The following is a 21,972-nucleotide window of genomic DNA, read 5'->3' on the forward strand; positions in this document are numbered from 1 at the left end:
TATAAGGAGTTGAGCTCAGCTGGTCTTGGGCCTTTTCCCAGCACTCTGCATTTTGTAGCTCCTTAGATCTGCTTAGGTTTCTTTTCTCTTTGTGCTGTCTTGGCCTCTCCTAGAAGGTCTGTTAGACTTCAATTTGGACTTTTCAGTTTCTGGGTTTTAGATTAGTTTTTAAAAACCACTTCAGCAGAGGAGAGATAAGTGAACTTGACTGGTGTGGCTGAACTGAGACAGGTGACATGTTTTTGAAATGTCATTCCTTGGGAATTGGAAATAAGCCAGTTAGAATCTGCTTTCATAGAACATTAACTTTGTCTTCTGAACACAGAAATGTGGCACAGCCTCCCTTGTTTGAATCTGCCTTAAGGGGGTCCTTTGCTTGGGCTGAGTTTAAGTGGACTCTGCATGACCTATAGCCAAAGCATCTCTCTGCAACCCTATCCTGAAAGTGGGAGGGTAGAAACTGCTTCTTCTCCTTTGAAAGAACAAGTGACTCTTCCTGTTTACATGGCTCCTGGTTTCAAATGAGCCTTACATGACTATGAAAACAGCCTTTTAACTTGAAAATGCTAGCTTGTGAAATGACAGAGGTCAGTCATTCAGCAGGAAGAATCCACTGCTTTTATAAAACTGATTTCATTCAAGTTTCCAAACTATCCCACATTACTAAAGTTACAATGCTTCATTTTTTTTAGAAATGTATTTTAACCTAGGACACGAGTACATAAACTAGGATAAACTAGTGGCCTACGTCTGACCTGATGCCTAGTTTGAGCATCAGAAGGCTGATACAATATTTACACTCAGAAATTGTTGGTTAAAGATAAATAAATCCAAAGAGTGATATTTCATGATGCATGGAAGTCAGGTGAAATTCAGATTTTTGTGTTAAAAAATGGAGTTTTTGTAGAATGGAGCCACACAGTTTCTATTTTACATGATAGATGGCTGCTTTTGAGTTGACAGAGCAAGGCTGAGTAACTGTCGCAGAGACTGTGCCTGCTCTCCAATGTCTAGAGGATTTATCATCTGGCCTTCTATAGAAAATATCTATTTGTAACTCCTGATCCTGAGTACGGTCTCTAGATTCTTCTTTTAACCCAAATTCATGTCTTGGAGCACATGCCTAGTTCTAAAGCACCACACCTGCTCTCTATGAGAGGGAGACTTCAGACTCATGGTGACGTGTATGGATTTGGGAGAAATGAAGAGTGTCAGTTACTCTTCAACCTGTGTGCCCTTGTGAAGGCAGAACTAGGGCCTCCAAAGAGATGAAACAAACACCAAACCACCAATAAAACCTGAGCAAGCAAAAAGTACCCCGAATTGAAATAAAACCAAAAAAACCTAACAAAACCTTTTCATTTTTCTTTTTTTTCTTTTCTTCTCTTGCTGTACAAAAGCCACTAACCAGAGATAGCTGGCATTGAGAATCTGCACCATGGCAAGAATGGAGTCACTCCCTTTCCTCTCCAGGTATTTCTCTTAACCTTCTCTCTAATTGTGAAATAACCCATATTGTTTGCCATGAAAAGGATTCCAGAAGTGTGAGGCTGCATACAGCCTAGGGAGAGATGCCTAATGTGGAGGGGCGGGGAGGAGGAGACTATAGGTCATCCTGCGTGAAGCTGTTAAAGTGCCCACAGATACAGAGAGAAGAGGGGCGACCTGTTAGAGTGAGGCTCTTCCTGTGGGGACTCATCTCATCTCTAGACTTCAGATTTTGTCTGTCCCTGATGTTCCAACTTCATGACCCTTACACTGGGCTTTACCTCTTCTCAAAGTTGAGAGAACTATCCCACAATGCTGCTTCCATCGATAAACAGCAATAATTGTGGTGCTCAGCTTCTCCACTTCTCCTCTTCCTTTTCATAGGCAGATCAAGAAAGATCTACGACTTGTTCCGTGAGAGTGGTGGGTGGTCATATTTACAATGGATGCTGTTGGCATACCACCTTGACGTGACCACCCAACACGTGCTCAGGTAAGTGGAAGCAAAACTTCCACTAATAACCTTAGACAAATGACGGAGAAATGAGAGTTATGGGAGAAGGGTAGAGGAGTGCTCCGAATAAAGATGCAGCAGGCAATTATTAAAGAGGGGACTGGGAAGCTGTGCATAAGTGCTGACTCACCATTTCTGGGGTAAATGACGTACTTGTGTGTTCACTGCACCAGCAGGCAAGGCTTCCCATTGTCTCCTTGCACCCCAGCTTTCCTGGCGTGCCACCATGAAAAAGACCATTGTCATTCTCTCACAGCTGCGCTTGGGAATCTGCCCTCTGAGTAATGTCAGTGGGCCTAGGCGATCAGACTTTCCAAATCTCCTGTCATCTGTGCTCATGGTGGGCTGAGCAGCTGCACTGAGGAATTTTTTGGCCGTGTCTTCAGCCCCTCAGATTCCACCACTGTAAAGATGCTGACCGCTGGCTGTCAAGATGCAAAGCCCAAATTGCTTTGCATTTGAGAGAGTGATTCTTCACAGCAAGGGGAAGATTCATTACAAGTCTTAAGACCACAATGATGCTGTAAATGGCTCCAAACTCATTGTCTAGAGATAAAAAGCCTTGAACTATAAAGTCTTGGCTGCCTTGCAGCTTTCTAGTGTGTATTAGGAGCTACCAATAATAAAGCTAAAGCCTCTCATGAGCCTGGAAGCCTTAGATCCTGCTGCTCTTCCATGAGGGCACACAGCAGGACGAAGCTTGTTTCATGGCTACAGAACATCCCTTGGCCCAGAGCCTCTTAGAAGCTCTTCTACCGCTCGAAGTGACACTGCACTGCACCCTCCCTGACTCATGCACAGCTTCACAGTCCCTCCTTCAATAATTGCCTGCTGCATCTTTTGCTCTGTGAGGACTGAGCCAAGTAGCTCCTCTTCTGAGACTTCTCTGAGCGCTTTGTCGCCTTTGGCAGGTGTGTGATGGAGACCTGTCCTTCTATCCTTCTGTGGCTCCTCCCTACCTCTGTAACAGCGGAGCTATGTCCTTCGAGTTCTGGTTTCGTCTTCCTCACTGCAGTGCACTGTCTCTAGTATTGCTTTATCCTCAGTATCCCCCTATTCTGTCTGACTCACAACATGTAATAGTAGATTAAATAAATGTGCGTTGAAAGGATAGATATTTGAGTAAACTTTAGAGTGCTCCATAAAAAAAAAAAAGGTAAATCGGAGCAAAATGTTCTCTAATATCCAAAGCTACGGTTAGGAAAAAAACATCATTTTTCTGTCTCCCAAATTTATGTGAGACACTATTGAGTCTTAGGTTGCTGTGGAAATATGCTGCATGGTCCTTGGCTTCTGCCTATTGTCCGCCTTTATGTCTCTTATTGCTCACAATGAACTCATAGCCTTGGCTTTGGGCAGAGTTTCGTTAATGAGAACGTAAGAGCAGAAGAAGAAGAGGAAAAACTGAAAGAGGAGAGGAGAGGATGGGAGGGTTGGGAGGAGGGCGAGGGCAAAGAGAATATGGCTAAAACACACTGGTTTTCTTCCTTGCTGGAAGGAAGCATGTTTTTCTCCCCACCCCACCTTCCTTGTATCTTTCTCTTCCTTCCTCCTTTTGTACCCTCTCTTTTTCTTGGTCACTCATATTAAATTAACTTAAGGAATTCCTAGGGAATGACTACCCTGGCCCTTAGTCCTGAAAGGTACTAAACAGCTGCTAAAGCAGAGAAGGACAAAAAGCAGAAAACAAAATGTGGTACTGCTAGGCCCCAGAGCAGCTGCATCTCTGCAGATGTTCACCGTGGCTTTCGTATGTTCCAGGCAGCAGTAGACAAAGGAGATTGTCCCTACATTCTGCTCATGGGTAGGAGGAGGTCAGGGACAATGAGGTGTCACTGCCCATTCTCGGGTCAGTAGGTATCCAAGGAACGTTGGAGCAGTAGCAGGGCTGGGCCAGGGTAGGAACCTTACACAGAATGTGCAGAGGATGCCCTTGATTTGAACAACACTTGAAATGAGTGAGACTAGAGAGAATGCTGAGTGTGGAACAGGGAGAAGAGTACAACAGCAGGAGCACAGGCCTGGTGGTGGTGGCAGGGTCAGTGGACATACAGGGTGCCTGCCACCTGATGGCCAAGGACACAAGTAATGGATGTTAGATCAGAGAGGCTGGTCTCTGAAGGGCAACCCACCCAGGCCATGGAAAGGTGCTAGCCACACAGGTGTATGATGGGTGGAAAGATTATCCATGCTTTCAATACAGTGTCAGGTCATAAAAGCTTTCTGTACTTGGGCCACTACTGTCCTGAAGCATGGGGGTTCCTTGGAGAAAACACATGAGGGCCACAAATTCTCCTTCCCCGCCCCCTGCCCCACAGTGTCCACAGATAAGAAGCATGATTTTTGTAACATCTGCCTTTGAGTCTAGAGATACAGGGCCGGAGTTTCCTCCTCCTGGTGGTTGAGCTAATGACTTTGGAAAAGAGGAAAGAGGAGGGAAGAAAAGAAGAAGGGAGGAATGAGGAGTGAGTTTTCTTTCTTCTTACATTTCTGGTTCACTTTTTATCCCTTGGCACATTATAATAAACCTCTGCAAAGCTGGCTTATTGAAGTTGGGCTATAAGGCTCTAACTCCTTTGATTTTACTTCCCTACCTTTGATTAACTTTTCCTTCCAAGCATCCTGAGGGCATAGGCTGCTCACAGCTCAGTGGGAAGCAGTCTGCATTGTTCACAGAATTAACCACTGCCCCCATTTCACACTTGATTAGAGACTGTTCTTTTGTCTCACAAACTTTTCTATTTTCCTTAAAAATAACTGTGATTTACCATGACCTGATAGGAGACTACCCTTCTCATGTTACTTGAGAATAGCCAGTGAGATGTAAGAGAAGTGATTGATAAAATCTGGAGAAAAGTCCATGGTTTGGAGCTTTGAGCTTTGGCTCAACCTCCTTTCTGCTGCCAAGAACATGGATTGTGATGATGCCATTGTGGCATCTATATTGTGACATTGACCTCATTTTGAGAACAAGAGTCAAATCCTAAAAGTGGTGGAATAGAAAGAAGCAGCCTGGATTCTCAACAATGTGAAATTAGTATGCTCTCTCTTGTACTACCTGGTGGCAGATTCATTTAATTTTGGGGTGGGGGGGCTGATAATTCTGTTGTGTTTGGTTAAAGATATTAATAAGTAACATAGGCCCTGCATGGCATTTCTAAATTGCCCCATTGTCATTCCCTTTCAGATTACTGAGGCTCAGTTGGGTGACATCTGTTATGTGACCAGCACCAATGACCCCCTGAGCTACCTGATCTCTTTATTTGATATTCACATATCCTAGTTTCCCCCGTCCCAAAACTCTGAGAAGGTGTGTGGAAGTCAACTAGGCCATGATGATCATGGGACACACTTTTCCTTAAGCACCTGCACAGTGTAATATATGCAGTAGTTGTCTAATACATGCGTGCTAATGAAATTGGATGCTAAGAATATCACTTGCCAAAACTCAAGGAATCTTGAAAACTCAGTGGCTAAAATTGAATGTGTCACGTTTCATACTGGAAGGACCACTTTTGTCACCAGATTCTTTCTTCAACTCAGTCCCTGAAGATATGTGACAGGAAGGAAGATCAGTGGGTGAGCAGGTTAACAGGACTGGAGGGAGCCCAGGGTCCACCAGGGCGAACCAGGAGCCTCCGTATGACTAGAAATAAAGTGAGAAGGGTGCTGTGGCAGCCTCTGGACCAAGTGCAACTCTCCTGGGCCATCTGGAGGACAACAAGAGACCTGGAATAAAAACACTCCAAGGAAGATGTTCAAACAATGACTCCCAACATCCCGAGAAGCTTTAAAACAATGAAAAGGAACACTGTCATTAGATTAAAGAAGAGAAATAAGGAATTAAAAAATTCCACTTTAAAATTAAACAGCAACAAGAGACAAGACAGACAAACAAAGCTCCTGGTTTACACTCTCCTGGTTAGAAATGCTTAAAAGTCAGCATTTCTCGGTGAGGGTGAGGGAACTTGGTTCAGCCAGTTGACTGACAGGAGGAAGTCAATCTCACAAAAGACAAGAAAGCTGCCGGTTCAGCTAGGCAGAGAGGGATTCATGGGGAGAGAAAGGAGAACGTTTCTGCTCTGAGCATCACATTCCAGTCCAGCTTGGCTGCCTTAAAGCTCCACCACCCAGAGTTAGCAGAGGGCTTAGGGGAGCCCAGGGTGACCTACCCGTGGATGCCTTAGCACGTGCAGGCTTGCTCTTGTGCCTGCCCTTCTCAGCAGTGAGGAGGACAGTATATTCTTGCCCTGGCTCCAAGTCTTTCAGGACGTGGGAGGTGGCATCTTTTGGCAGTTGGACCTCCATTGACTGGCCTGTAGGGAGGCTGTAGTTAAGGCGGTAACGATCAAACTTGGCCAGCGGTGTCTTCCAGAATAAAGTCAGACTGTCTTGTGTGGCATCAGACACCTGAAAGTCCTGAGGCGCATCAATTTCTGGAGAGAGAATCATGAGGGGGTCTGCTTTAGGCTGAATGTGCCCTGAGGAGTTAGGTATCTGCAGGATGGTCACCCAACTCACCTCACCTTTGATAGACAGGTGCTGATGCACACTACCCATTGGGATTTGAGGAAAATTAAAAATACTATAGTGGTTTATGAAAAGTATGAAACACCATTCAACAAAGCCCTTTCAAGATACAGACTGTTGAGCTCAAAAACGAGTTTCAAGACATGCTGTGCCATTTTGCTATGGACTGTAGACTGTGTCCCCTTAAAAACCAATATATTGAATCCTAATGCCCAAAGGGGTGCCATTCAGATGTGGCTTATCAGCAGGCCCTATGGTTAGGTTCAGTAGCCTAGCAACAGAGACTGCAGAAAGACCCCATTTCCTTCTGTTACCTGAAAACACAGAGACAAAAGACATCTCAATGGACGAGACAAAATGTCCTCTATAGGAACCGACTTTTAATCTCCTCCTCAGCCCCAAGACTATGAGAAAGAGCTTCTTCTTCATCATAAGGCCACATGGTCTAAGGCGTGCTGTTGCAGCAGTGGAAGTGGGAGGCAGAGGGGGTGCTTTCCTTGTGAAATGTGGATTTTAGGAAAACACTTTAGCAAAGACACAAAGGTCCCCAGTCCTTTAGCCCTAGCTTTCACCCAGGACTGGCACTTCCGGATGCGAATGGGAGCCACTGGGCAGCACTATATATGGTTATTTAAATATCTTCTCTATGAGGGTATTTTCTCAGGTGCCAAGTGAAAACCTCCATGTGTGTACCAATTAAATGGGCTTATTTTAAAAGAGTAGGTTGACAAAATAAAAAAATGTAGGTGCATTATAAGGTCTGATTCCATTTTTTTTCTCTCTCTCAAATTCCTTTATTCTCTTTCCTCTATAGAGAGTTGTGTTGGGATCGTTCCCTTGGGAGTATGCTCATGTTTTTTTGTTTTTTGTCCTCTTAAATGGAGATATCTGGCCTCCAAGGTACTAGTGGCCCATTTCTCCTCTGGCCTTCTACTTTTAGTTTGTAAGTTAACTTTTCTCATCAGCTGTGTCTGGCATACTCAGTCTACTTCAGCAATGGGGGGGAGGGGTACTCCCGTGAACCTCACCTGTGGCCGCATTGATGGTCGCTGGGTCACTCTCCCTGTCTCCCTTCACAGCAGACACGCCAACTCCATATTCAGTTCCTGGCCTCAGACCTGAAAGAATGTGCAGGTTGGGATCAGCCTAGAAGAGGGAAGGCTCTCAGAAGACTATAAAAGTGACCCTGGCCAGGACCGTGGCCACTGTGATTTCTCTACAGCTATCACCTGTTACTAGCTAACTTGATACAATTGCAGTAAGAACAACGCATGGAATCTGGGCTTATTTTGCTCTCTCTGGAGGGTTGCAGAACCAGGACACATGGTAGCAGTTTCCCATCCTTTCGAAGGTCCCTGAGGCAGAACACTGCTGGGTCAGGGCTCACCTGTGAGTGTGGTTTTGGTTGTGGCCTGCTGGCTTTTTGGAACATCGATTTCAGCGTGGTCCCCTCCAGAGATAGGTGCGTACTTAATTCTGTAGTTGTCGATGTCTGCCTTGACGTTCCTCCACTCCAAGGTGATGCTGTTGTCTGTCTGTGAGACACGGCGAAGATTCCTGGGAGCATCCAGGCCTGTTTAAGAGGAAAAAGGGAGATTGGCATTATGCTAGGTCCGAGGAGAGAAGGAGAATTTGATGTTGCAGACATTTCAAAGGCATTAGCCAATGAACAGAAATGTCAGAGTTCCACCCTGTCTTGGTAACATACATAAACAAAGAGCATAGGCCTGGCTTCCTTCCTTCCTTCCTTCTTTCTTTCTTTCTTTCTTTTTTTCTTTTTCTTTTTCATTTTTCTCTTTTTCCTTTTTTTTGTAGTTTTAAAAATATTTTATTAATTTATTCATACTACATCTCAATTGTTATCCCATCCCTTGTATCCTCCTATTCTTTCCTCCCTCCTGCTTTTCCCCTACTCCCCTCCCCTATGACTGTGACAGAGGGGGACCTCCTCCCTCTGTATATGCTCATAGGGTATCAAATCTCTTCTTGGTAGGCTGCTATTTATTCTCTGAGTGCCACCAGGCCTCCCCATCCAGGGGACGTGGTCAAATATGGGACACTAGAGTTCATATGAAAGTCAGACCTCACTCTCCACTCAACTGTGGAGAATGTCCTGTCCATTGGCTAGATCTAGGTAGGGGTTCGAAGTTTACTGCATGTATAGTCCTTGGCTAGTGCCATAGTTTGAGCAGGACCCCTGGGCCCAGATCTGCCTGTCATAATGTTCTTCTTATAGGTTTCTAGGACCCTCTGGATCCTTCTATTTCCCCATTCTCCCATGCTTCTCTCACCTAAAGTCCCAATAGGATGTCCTTCCCTCTGTCCCACTTTCCTGATAAGTGAAGACTTTCATGAGACATGCCCCTTGGGCTAGTGTCCTGGCTTCTTCCTTAATATGTGGCATTTTAATCAGCTGCACGTTTTCATTTTCTGTGTCTGAAGAGCAATACAAAGTGCCCCCAAAGGACTGTGGGTGTGAAAACTGCTCTTTTGAGCCAATGTGTTTTAACAACTTAGTGCTGATCACTTAGTGCTTACTAAGCCTAAGTTTCTGTAAAGGGTATATGGGATAAATAATTGACATTTGGACACCTTTGAAGTAATGCCATTTGCTAAGGTGTCAGACAAATGCCTGAATACACTGATCCACCAAATTTTAACCAGAAACTTTGAGAATATCAAACCAGACCTTCCCTCTTCTCGTCTCTTTTATCTCCCTTCCCCCCCCCTTTGTCACCCCCTCTCATGCATCTACACATATATGCACATAATCAAGCATGTGGGTGTATGACTGTATGTTTTAGAAGGTTATTTAGACCCCCTTTTCTTTGAAAAAGTCACCAATTCCTATTTAAAATAAGCACACAGAGATGGAAAGGCCCTCTTGACTGTCTACAATGTCATATGACCCTGGACGACTCATGGATAGAAAGAAGCAGAACTCTCAGAGCTCTGTCTTTCTGCACCTGTCAGCAGGGCCGGGCCTCACCTGTGGTGAAGGTCTCCGTGGCAGGGTTGCTTGCCATGTCCACCCTGCGGGAGATGAGGGACACCTCATACTCTGTGTCAGGCCTCAGGTTCCCAATGGAGTACTGGTTTTCTTCGTGTGTGAGGTCAATGGTGGTGCGGTCTCCAGGCACGTCCTTGATACCATAGGATAGCTCGATGCTGTCAATATCAGCCAAGGGCTTGAACCAGGTGATCAGTGCTGTGGTGTCTGTGACGTCTCTCACCTCGATCTGGCTCGGGGCATCCAGGCCTGTGACCGGTTAAGGGGAATAGCACTTCAGAGGGCTGAGTGTGGTAAGGGTTTACAGGAGACCACAGTAGACATTTGCTCATAATGACCTCTTAGTTTCTTTTTGCCCTTGAGAGCCTCAGTTTCTGTCTGGCAAGCTATAAGGAGAGACCCTGATATCTACCTGGAGGACTTTTGTCTTCCTTTTTCAAGTAGTAAAACAGAGATGCTAAAAGCATTTAGAATGGAACCTGGCACAGCAGGTGCATGATGAAAGAAAGCCCTTCCTTTGCTGCTGTTACCAATGCCGTTACCGTTAGCAACTACTGTTCTCATGCACTGAGGAAAGTGTGTGTGTGTGAGTGTGCATGTGTGTGTGTGTGTGTGTGTGTGTGTGTGTGTGTTCTGTGTCTCTGTGTCTGTGTGTCTCTGTGTACATGTATGTGTGTCTGCGTGGGTATGTCTATGTGTGTGTCTGTGTGTCTCTGTGTGTTTGTGTGTTTTTGTATGTATATGTGTGCATGCATGTGTATGTCTTTGTTTCTGTGTGTGTGCATGTTTGTGTGTATGTATGAGTGTATCTGTGTGTGTACATTTCATGCACCTGCACAGCCAACATGTGGAGTTTAGAGGCAAATTTTGGGGGCTTGTTTCTCTCCTTCCTCCATGTGGGAGCTGGGGATTGAATTTAGGTTATTAGGCTTGTAACCTAGCTGAGCCATCTTGCCAGCCTCAAAGTTTTTTTTTTTTTTGACAAAAAAGAACTAGGGCAAGAGTCACTGCTATTTCAAGCCTTGCCTGTTTTTGTCCTCATCCTGGGTGTTCCTGTGTCAGCCTGCTAAACTCACTTCCTGCCCCATCCACCTGGATTGGATGCTTCCTCACCTCCTAGTCCCTGCCAGGCTGTTCCTCTGCTTCCTTTCCTGAGACTGCCCTTCTCCTCTAAGCCTTTCCTCTTAATTCTTTCAACTGTCTCTTATATGTCACAGCCTAGTCAGGAGCCTCCTTTATCCCTCTCATAACCAGGTACACACATCCTCTTCCTCACAGCTGCTACTACCCTGAGAGAGTTTTGTGACAGAATACTTGTCTTACTATCTTGCCACAGATGTTTTTACAGTTTGGATACATTTAGACTGGGTCATTGATTGATTGATTGATTGATTGATTCATTCATTCATTCATTCAGAAATGGTTGTTTGGCCTTTGTGATCATTAAATGTGTGTTTCTTTAAAAGCAGTTTAGTCTATGCTTTCAACATCTGTCTAATAAGAACCTTTGAACAGAAATAGTTAGGACTCATGCAGAGTATGAGAAGAGGGACAATTTTTGATAGATTGTGAGGATGTTCTGTGGCTCATTTTTGAAGTCTAAGCAGTTATGTATCAGCTAGTGTTTAATGAATCCACAAAATACTTTACAAAAAATGCTGCTATTACACAGGCAGGAACACTGTCTTGCATCCATAAAGCCCTAAAACCATTAATGGAGGTTGGGTGTGGTTAAGGATGCTGATTGCCCCACCTTTGACTTCTTTGAATAGTGAAAGTGAACGTTACTCTGTGCTGACCATGTCTCATGGTGCTGTGTCATCTGTGCCTCATTCTTAAGACATCTTCATGAGAAGATGCTATGAACCCAGTTTTCTAAACATTGGATTGAAAGCTTAAAGAAATGGGATAGTCCAAAGTGATAAAGAATGGTGAAGAAAGAATTTAAACTCAGGACCGCCACACCCCTTCACCTTCACAGCATGATGGGTCTCACCAGCATTAATGTGTCCAAGCTGATCACAATAAACATTTCTGAGGTGCCAGAGAGAAGGAACTAAACATGCTTTGCACCAAAAACTTAAGTTCCTTAATTCTGAAAAATTCTCAGAAGAATCCACAAAAGGAGCTGCAAAGTGCATGCCCATCACTGTTGGTGTTTACACCATGTTCTGAAAACTTCCAAGGCTGGGTGCCTGTCCTTTAACAAGCAGAAAACAAAGCAGCTGAGCCTCAAATTTGGATTAAAGAGTAAAGGGTGCTTTAAAGAAATGTCAAATGACTCTTCAGTGTGCTTGGCCAAGAGTGGATAAGCATTTCCTTGATCTTTTCTCTGCCTTACTGGTGATCTAATGATTTTTTTCCTGTCAGTACCTGCCTCATACCTACCACAGAGAGCTGTTGTCAGGAGGGTGGAAAACAATTTGCTTATGAAGGAGCTGGTCCTATGAATTGGCCCTGAGCTATGCAAAATGTGCAAGCGTCTAAGTGCAAGATGTTCCTTCTTGTCATTCATCAACGGATTTAACTTTCCCTGCAACCCCCTGCCAGCAAGAGTTGATTTCTCAAAGAGCTGGCACATCTGTTCTAATGAAAAAAGTAAGACATTTTCCTACTAAACGTCAGGGCAGGATTGTTTTCTCTGTTGTTCCTTTATCATTATTTTACGTGTTTCCTGCTAGAAAAATATCACATTCAGTTACATTTCATTGAAGTCTCTCGTTGTTTTTAAATCCTATTCTGTCCAAGAATTTCTAAGGGCATTGACGTCAAGTGAAAGCTGTATGTGTGCACGTGAGTGTATGTATGCATGTGTGTGTGTGTGTGTGTGTGTGTGTGTGTGTGTGTGTGTGTGTGTGATGTTCATGAAAGAATGCATGAGTGTGTATATTTCTGTAGGTGTGTTTGTAGGCCAGAGGCTGACCTTAGGCATCATTCTTTGGGGACTGCTCACTGTACTTTTTGAGACAGGGTGTCTCTGGCCAGCAAGACCCAGAGATTCTCCTTTCTCCACTCCTCTCCTCTGGATTACAGGCATTTATCTACATGCCTGCCTTATGTGAGTGCTGTGGGCTGAACTCAGGTCCCCATGTTTGTGCAGCCTGTGCTTTTCTGGCTGGTATATCACTAACTCTTCAAGTGGACTTTTATTTAGGTTTCTATTGAGACATGAAATCGACATTCTGCAAAAACCAGAGTGAAGTCAAGGCTGGTGGAGCAAGTGCACTAAAGGCAGCTGCGCTTCATGATCATGCCTGTCTGGACTGCAGGATGGTAGTGACTCAACTTCTCCAAGGCTTAGTCACTGCTCTTCAGAGACATATACCATGCATACTTGCCTTGCCTCTGTCATGGGAGACCGCGCAAGTTCAGAATGAGATACTGCGCAAGCTGGCTTGTGATCGTCTCGTTGGTTTCTCTTTCTGCATCTACAGTCTCTGAGAATGTGACTTTAAAGAGCGTCAGAAAGGGGGTGCATCTGCTTCTCTGTCTCTCATGTGTGCACTGCCCTGATAATTTGTTCTGATAGTAGCGAGAGAATTTTCTGTTTTGAGTCTAATCAACAGCCATGCAAGCAGGTCCAGGCTAACCTGACAGTGAGATCCTCCAGGGTAGAAATCATTGTCTTCTTAAGCTTTGATTTTTTTCTTTTTTTGAGACAGCTTCTCACTCCATAGCTTACATTATCCTGGAATTCACTATGGAGGCCAGGATGGGCTTGAACTCATGGTAATACTCCTGTCTCAGTTCTCAGAGTGCTAAGATTACAGGTGACTGCCTGGACTGGAGCCAGTCTAGGCCAAGCAGTCCCAGTCCACAAAGATGTCAAGGACAAACATCACACAGCTGGGCCCAAGGCCAAATAACAGATTTGCAGAATTATCATTTAAGGTCGTCCATATGGACTTTGTATTAGTAAGCGAAATCTCCCTGTTGCAGATGTCATGTCAGAGGGCATGCTATCAGCCAGAAGGCGCAATGGAGACACCGTCAGCTCTATCACGGGTCTTGGCTGATACTCACGGGTTGTGGTCACTTTCTTCAAGCCAGGGCCTCGGGTGTTGTTTTTCACAATGTGCAGAGATATTTCATATTCTTGGCCAGGAGCAAGGCCGGTTTGGCGGTAAGAGGTCTCTGGCCGCCTCAAGCTTTTCGTGATTTCTCCCTCGTCTTCTTTATTCTGTAAGATGGAAGCACACGATTCAGAGGCAGTGACAGACCTGCATCCCCCTGCTTCATTCATTTCTGCTTGCTGTTTCGGGTATTTATTAGGTGCCTCCTATGCACCATAGCAGATTGGGAGGTTAGATGCTGAGAACACAGAGAGGAGAAGGATGCTTATGGCGTTCATTTCTTTCTCCGGTAGACACCTATATTTACCCTGTCCCTGTCAAATGTCATGATGTGAGAGGCCATTGGTGGATTGTCCTATGGTCTCACAGGTAAGTGGGAACAGGGCCTGGGTGACAACCAGAAACCTGATTTACCTGCTTTTGGGGGGCCTAGGGAGATCTTGTCAAATTTGAGAAATGCCAGGAGGGACTGTACGGGACAGATCGGTTCTGTTTCTGTTACCTCTAAACAGAGATTTTTAAGTTGGCCTCTACGGATGACTTAACCTGCATCCGTCTGGACTCTTATCCTTAAATGCTACACTTTTTCACTTATTAACAACAGGGGAAAACCAGCATCGCTTAAAATCTGTATGTGAGCACATGAAGTGGTAGTCTCCAGTCTCCCACCCAAAGCTGAGGAAACCGAGCAACATACAATCTGCAGGAACTTCTGACCACTTTGAGGATCCTCCATGTCAAATACTCCTCCTCCATGGGGCCCCTCACCATATTCCGGAAGATGATCTCCCATGTCTCAAAAGCAATGTCTAGAGGATCCCACTCGACTTCCACGGATGTCTCCTTGATAGACTTGAATTTTAGGCCTTCAGGTGCAGGTAAGTCTGTAAGGAACAGCGCAAATAGGATCTAAGGAAGGGCAAGATCCTTAGTAGAGGTCATGTAGCTATGGATTCACTAAACCTGTGATGGGCAGCTGACACTGAGAGGTTGGTAACCAAATCTTGGGACTACTTAAAGGTTTTCTGGCATACTGTCTACTGTAAGAAAATATGAAAATCCCTGTTAGGATCAGTCATATAATTGCCTATTTGCAGTGTCATATGGTTGAACTAACAAAGCATGCATAGGATTTGGAATCAGACAGACCTGTACCAGCATCTAAGTCCACCACTGATAACACTGTGACCTTGGACAAGGTTTACACAAAACCCTGAGATCATTGTTCCCCCCTTGGGAGAAGGCGGTAACTGGGTCTGCCCTTGGGACTGCACCAAGGACTGAGTGAAGTCTGCTAGCCTGGCTCTTGGCATGCGGTGCACAGCCAGGAAGGAGAGGCCAATGTTGTTATTACTAAGCAAGTAAGGGCCGGTTTCTAGCCACAGCTCGCTTTTCAGGCATGAAGGTAATTACATTGACTCTTAAAGGAACAACTTGAAACAGGATGAGAATTTGATAGACTCCATGCAATGGTGGTGGTAAGATGGTTAAGACCCAATTTCCCAAGAGTGCTCAGGTCAAAGCTGTGCAGTTTGAGAGGAGATGGCAAACTCTCTGGTCTCAGTTTCCTCATCTGTACATGGGGCTAACAATCGCCTCTGTCTCATGGGGGTGAAATGTGTTAGCGTATATTGAACACTTAAAACAAAGTGTGCTACACAGCTGAGCTGAGGGCAGGCGACTCTACTCACAGGTGGCGACCCTGGCACTGACAGGGATGCTCCTCCTGTTCTCCAGGATGGCGAACACACGGATGAAGTACTCCACTCCTGGCTCCAGCTCCCGGATGGTGGTGGATGTCTGGTCCCCAGGCACACGGAACTGCATCTCCAGGCCGTCAGCATGCGTGGGTGTGTACATAATGAGGTACTCAGTGACCCGCATCTCGTTGTCCCATGCCAGATTTACAGTCTCTTCTGTTACCTCTGTCACAATAAGGTCTTTGGGAGGGGACACTGAGAGGAAAATGAAAAGATATTGAGGGGGTGGATCAATGTATCCTATAGGTTTAAATCTCTTCTGGAAACATGTTGTTCCTAACCTTCAGAACTCAGCCAGAACCTGGCTATGATTCATCTTTTCATTTTAGTAGTGTTTGAATTTAGGGCCCTCTGCATACTAGGTAAGAGTTCTGTCAGTCAAAGGACTAGAGAGACCATGTAGTGGTTAGAGCACTTTTGCTCTTGCAGAGGACCAGGGTTCCATTCCCAGCATCCAAATGGTGGCTCACAACTACCCATAATCCCAATTCCAGTGGATCTGATCTCCTCTTTTAACATCTGCAGGTACAGGCTCACAGGTGGTTCACATGCATACATGCTAGCTAAACACTGATACACATAAGATATAAAATAAATAAGTTGGAAACATATTAAAAGAATTCTGTCACTTTCCTTATAACCAAATTAACTCCTCTGTCCTCTATTTATTTTTACTTTAGAAATATTTTCATTAGTTCTCTGAGAATTCCTTTCAATCTATTTTAATCTTCTTGACTAGACTGATCTTGAATGTCCTCTGTGGCTCAGGCAGGCCTTGACCTTGAGATCTTCTTGCCTGGGCCTCTGTAATAGCTGAGTTTACAGACCTTTACCGCCTGAAGTAGCTTTGTAATTAACTAGCCCATTGCCCTCATGCTCAAGTCCCTGGCCAATAGTGTTGTTTTCGACATTGTATGTGACCTGGTCCCTCCTGCTTCTCCATTTTCTGGGTCCTAGCTCAGACTTAGAACAGGGAAGAGAAAAGTGACCTTTTAGTCTTCCCCCTGTGAATTAGTCTGAGATGGTTCATCTAACCATTTGTTCCTTTGATGTGAGTGAGGCCAAGAGGTTTTCTTGAGGTTGCTTGTATCATGTTTAGAACTCACATCCCTTTACTTTTCCCTTTGCACAAGTCAGCCATACTAACACTGGGACTATTTATTCATTCCTATGGCAGCTGCTCTTTATCATGACATGTGGGTGAAAGAAATACAGAGAAGACCATCATTGAACATAAGAGTTCTGTTCTTTGCTGTGTTTTCACTTAGATGATGTTTCCTGAGCACATACTATATCCCTCTGCTTGTGATAACTACTGGGAACAGTGTTCCTTTGGGAGATGCTCACAGTCCTTGGATAAAGCTAGCACCAAAAGGAAACATGAGGGCCAGGTCTATTTCCCAGGTAACCAGAAGCTATTCTTTAGCTGACTACATTAATATGTTAAAATTATTTCATAGCAATGTCTATTCAATCCAGCTGATTCATCACTTCTGTTCAAATGGAAGAAGGGAAGAACTTTATTTGCTGTTGTTTCAAAGCCAGAGCAGAGAAGGAAAGCTGAGATTTAGCAAAGGGCACTGGATGGTAGACTCAACATCAATCAAGTAGACAGATTTAAATATATCTACCAGCTCTCAGTCTTGTGGATATCAGTATCACTTCTCTGAGCCTTTAAGTCCAAGTTGCCCAATGCCAAGAGACTGACCACAACCCCCTCATATGGTCAGAGCATGTGTGTGTATTTAATAGGAATACACTAACAACATATGAAAAGAATTGGTGTTCTAATAAATTCAACTCTCATCCTCAGATAGGCATCAGGTATCTACACCATCAAGGCCGCCTGCATGCCAGCCTGCTGATACTCACCCTCAGAGCAGTCTACTCCTGTGTAGCCTTCATTACAGATGCATCGGCCTGAGACACATTGTCCCTGGTTGCTGCAGTCATTGGGGCAGGAGCGCTGCCCACAGTCCAGGCCTGTGAAGCCTTCATGACAGATGCACTGGCCATCCTCACAGCGGCCTTGGCCGTGGCAGTCACTGGGGCACCTTTGCTCTTTGCACTCTTTGCCAGTGAAGCCTTCGTGGCAGACGCACTGGCCGTTCACACAGCGGCCATGGCCATGGCAGTTATTGGGGCAGGAGAGTTCAGCACAGTCCGGGCCAGTGAAGCCATCCTCACAAATGCACTGTCCATCCACACAGCGGCCTCGCTGGCTGCAATCCCGGGGACAGCGACGGTCCCTGCAGTCTTCTCCAGTGTAGTCATCGTCGCAGATGCACATGCCGTTCACACAGCGGCCATGCTGGTGGCAGTCATTGGGACAGCTCATCTCACTACAGTCGAAGCCCTTGAAGCCTTGTTCACACATGCACTTGCCCTGTACACAGAGGCCCCGGCTGTGGCAGTCATTGGGGCATCGTCGCTGGCTGCAGTCTTCTCCGGTATAGCCCTCGTCACACACACACTGTCCATTGACACAGCGGCCATGCCCACTGCAGCCATTGGGACACTGGAGATCGCCACAGTCAGCCCCTGTGAACCCATAATCACATTCGCACCGCCCGTTGAGGCAGCGGCCACGGTGGTGACAATCTGCAGGGCACCGCTTTTCACTGCAGTCTGCTCCCGCAAAGCCTTCATCGCAAACACACTGGCCCTCCTCGCACTGGCCCCGCCCCTGACAGTCGTTGGGGCAGGTGAGCTTACCACAGTCTTCCCCTGTGAAACCTTCCTCACAGTAGCAGGTGCCGTTGACACAGCGACCACGGTCGAAGCAGTCATTGGGGCAGATGAGCTCACTGCAATCCTCACCAGTGAACCCCTCATCACACACACACTCATTTTCTACGCACCGCCCGCGGTTGTAGCAGTTGTTGAGGCACAGGGGCTCATTGCAATCGTCACCAGCAAAGCCATCTTTGCACACACACCTGCCATCCACACACATCCCATGCTCCTCACTGCAGGGTACCGGGCAGACTTCCAGGCTGCAGTCAACCCCGGCATAGCCTTCGAAGCACACACAGACTCCATTCACACACCTGCCCTGGTCGTTGCAGTCATTGGGACAGGCCAGCTGGCTGCAGTCCTCGCCAGTGAAACCCTCGTCACAGACACACTGTCCATCAAGGCACTGGCCTTGGAGGTTACAGTTTCCAGGACATTCTGGCTCAGAGCAGTTGGGGCCTTTCCAGCCTGGTTCACAAACACAGCCACATCCTTCGGTACTGAAGTTGCCCCGGCCACTGCAGAAGGGCCTGGTATCCAGACGGCCTGCAATGGGAGAAAGCAGATTCTTTGCTGAATTCCACCAGAGCAGGGTGTTTTGGTACTCAAATGCAAGACACCTCACCCAAATTCAGCTGTATCCTTAGGCATCAGCTGGCTTGGAGAACAGATGCTCAGTGGAGAAAATCAGACAGAATTTGCATTTACATTCAAGCTGTACTAACATTAAACCTACTGTGTCTTCTCACGTACATTTTTCCTCAAGGGAGTTAGCAGAGAGAGAAAATGGATTAGTTCATTTAAAAAAAAAAAAAAAAGACAAGCTTTAAAAACTTTCTCAGAATCCCAGAGTCCTACAATACTCCTTGCATATGGTGGTCAGGTCCACTCTTGAAATCAAGCTCCATATTGGTAGTATTTTCTAAGTGGTGGAAACAGATGATCATTTCTGAGTTGGAGTTAAAGCTCCTGAAGTTCTGTGCACCTCGGGGAGCAGAGATAATGAATCCCTGGAATGGATGTAAAGGGTCCAGACTGTCCCTCAGAGAGAGTGAAGATACCAGGTCTGTGCAGAGTCTAGATCCCTCTTTAACGCATGGTGTTTGGTCCACGTTTACAACTACAGGTTTTAGGTTTACAGAGGGGGTGTGAAACCCCATCTCAAAGCATTGCTGAGAGGATGCTGCAAGACATACTGTGTCTGGTACACACAGGTGGCTGTGTGTACAGCCCTGACCTTACCACCTTCACATCATCACATTGTGTTCCATCGCATTAGAATACGCTCTTCCTGATTCCGCAGACCCAGCACCCCCAGGCAGCAATGTGCCTTCTAAGGACACAGGACTGTGCAAGAAGACTGTGTTAAGACATAACTCTGCAGGACCGTGAGAACCTCACTCCCCTCTGGGACTTTGTACAATGAAGTGATGGGGCCACAGCAGTCTCTTTGAGAGAGTGCCTTTGGGAGAAGGAACATTGTGTTATTCTCAGATGTTTTAGGGTAACTAAGAACTAGATTTAAGGAGCAAACATGTTTGGCCAAGTGAAGACTGGAGAGTGATGGCTCACAGTTATGGGTGCTTGCTGTATAATCATGAGGAACAGAGTTCAAATCCTAGCTCCTATGAGCTGTGTGCCTCACATGTGCCTGTAACCTCATCTCCCAGTGAATAGAGACAGGAAGATCACTGGGACCTGCTGGTTTCCAGATTGGCTGAGAAAATGTAAGCTCCAGGTTCAAGGAGAGATGCTACCTCAAAGGTATAGACAGGAAGCAAGAGAAGATGCCCAATGCCTTCTTCTGGCCTTAGCACACATATACAAGAGTGCATGGCTGCATACACACCCATATGTGCACACTCTTGCATATAGACATATACACACAAAAATATACAGTAAAATAAATAAATCTTAAAATGTTCAGACTTATTTATTTTATTATTTTCACGTGTATGAGTTCTTTGCCTGCATGTGTGTGCATGTGCAGCTTGTGTGGCTGGTGCATGCTGAGGTTAGAAAAGGGGGTTGATCCCCTAGGAGTAGAGTTACAGATGTTGTGAGTGTCCATGTAGGTAATGAAAAGGGGAGAGCAACTGCTCTTAACAGCCGAGCCAACTCTCCAGACCAATAAACCTAAAAGATACAATTAGGTAAAACAGACCTTTAAGAAGCAGATTTTTCAAATGCTAGAAAATCAGTGTGAGAACTATTATTACCATGAATCTTCCAAGAACAGAAGAGAAGATGTGGTTGCACTCTCCACATTTACTTGACTTTAAAATCATGCTAAAATGAACACCTTGACTGTCTAATTTTCCAGGGAACCAGCTTTAGAACCCACTCATGGATCCCTCTCCGCTCATCAGTTTCCCCATCTGTGCAGAAACCAGGGCAACCAAGCCTGTTGCCTTCTGGGAAGCCTACCTTCTGCAGGTTGGAGACAACAGCCTGTACCCATGGCGCACTGCTCCCTTAGAGATGATACCAGGATCTCTAGCTCCTCCAGTCTGCTTAGGAGTTCCTTCACATCTGGAGCTGCAGCACAGCCACAGGCCCTGCGAGGGATGTTGATGCGGTGCGTGAACACAATCTGGTTTTCCCCGTCCACTGTGTGTTCCTGGAAGCTTCCACTGGACTCTGATGTGGGGGTCAGGTCTTTCTCCGCACTTGCTGATTCTAGATCCACTGAACACTGCGAGCCCACGGGCAACTTGATGTTATAGACATGGTTGAACACCACTGGCTGATTCTCCTCTGGCAAGGTCATGTTCACCCCACTCTGTCGCTTTTGCCTGATGACTTTCTTGAGGACCCCGCCTTCGCAAGTGAGGGCAAACAAAACTAGAAAGATACCTGGCAATAGCCAGGTCATAGCCCCCATGGTGGAGGTTAGATTGACTAGGTGTCTCTAGATCTGTAGGACGTCTTAACTCCCAGTTGAATGCAGTATTTAGATGTACTTAATAGAATGCTGTTGGATGTCCCCAATCTTCTTGGAAGAGTGATCTACAAATTAAAAAAAAACCAATAGTGAGTGAGTGCAATCACAAGCGAGCTTTGGCCTCTCGTCTGCCGTGTCTGAAGCTTTCTTGATATTCCTTTTTTTTTTTAATAAGCTGCAGTGAGGATATAAAATGGTCTCTAGAGGAATCTTGCAGGTTCGAAGGAATAATGTCAATCATTATTCAACTTTTGGAAATGTAGGGGACAGTAGAGAGTAGAAAAACATGGCAAACATTAGGAGGAAGAGATGGGCATAAGTTTGTATCTCAGCTTCAGATCTGGGCCCTTGGGTAGGTTACTTAATTCTTTCCCTTATTTCACTTTTTACAGTGAAAATCATGGCCAATGTTGGGGTAAGAAAGACTGATGTATTGAGAACATTATGGCTAAATCATTCATTGTCCCTCAGTGCTTACTAGCCACGCCTTCCGAGGGATTTTTTTTTTTTATGGTACTGTGAAGGCTGTAGCCCCAGGAGAAAGTCAATGACTCATGACAGTAATTACTGATTCTCCAAGCTGAAGAGCTGCTGTTTCTCTCTGTCATAAGAGACAGAGGGGAAGGCAAAGAACTCAGAAGAAAAATGGGGTTTTTAATTCCTACTCTGCTTTTTCTCCAGTCATGTGGCTCTTGCATAATATTCATTCTTTGTACCTTGGAGTCCCTTCTCCTTAATTTATCTATGCAGAGCATTCCACAGTCTAAACTTTAGAAGAACTTGACAGAGTAATTCTGAATCAGGTGTCCAAATTAAGAGATGTCCATAGGCTTCTAGTGTCTTTTCAGACTGACCAGTGCTGACAGAATTTATACTGAATTTTCTATAGCAACCAAAGTTATGTGGGTGGTAGAAAT

At 45.4% G+C, this 21,972-nt stretch overlaps 1 protein-coding gene and 1 long non-coding RNA gene across 9 annotated transcripts in view; one reads left to right on the forward strand and one right to left on the reverse strand.

Annotated features, from left to right (window-relative positions):
• The window catches only part of TNC (tenascin C), an 84,559-nt gene that overhangs the window by 40,621 nt on the left and 21,966 nt on the right, over nt 1-21,972 (reverse strand). For all 8 annotated transcript variants that reach the window (XM_084773666.1, XM_084773665.1, XM_084773667.1 and 5 more), the window contains exons 2-10: nt 20,539-21,120; nt 17,248-18,657; nt 15,307-15,570; nt 14,384-14,499; nt 13,566-13,722; nt 9,522-9,791; nt 7,920-8,105; nt 7,561-7,650; nt 6,175-6,438 (exon numbers count right to left, since the gene is read on the reverse strand). In XM_084773666.1, the coding sequence (XP_084629792.1) occupies nt 6,175-6,438; nt 7,561-7,650; nt 7,920-8,105; nt 9,522-9,791; nt 13,566-13,722; nt 14,384-14,499; nt 15,307-15,570; nt 17,248-18,657; nt 20,539-20,995 (3,214 nt within the window). In that variant the 5' untranslated portion in view covers nt 20,996-21,120. The remainder of the gene's footprint in view (nt 1-6,174; nt 6,439-7,560; nt 7,651-7,919; nt 8,106-9,521; nt 9,792-13,565; nt 13,723-14,383; nt 14,500-15,306; nt 15,571-17,247; nt 18,658-20,538; nt 21,121-21,972) is intronic.
• On the forward strand, nt 522-14,368 carry LOC311592925. Its single transcript, XR_014777543.1, has 3 exons — nt 522-1,473; nt 1,873-1,981; nt 14,220-14,368. It is a non-coding gene; the product is annotated as an uncharacterized lncRNA (long non-coding RNA).

Source organism: Acomys minous (genome assembly GCF_964271855.1).
Source record: "Acomys minous genome assembly, chromosome: 1".
Classification (NCBI taxonomy): Eukaryota; Metazoa; Chordata; class Mammalia; order Rodentia; family Muridae; genus Acomys; species Acomys minous.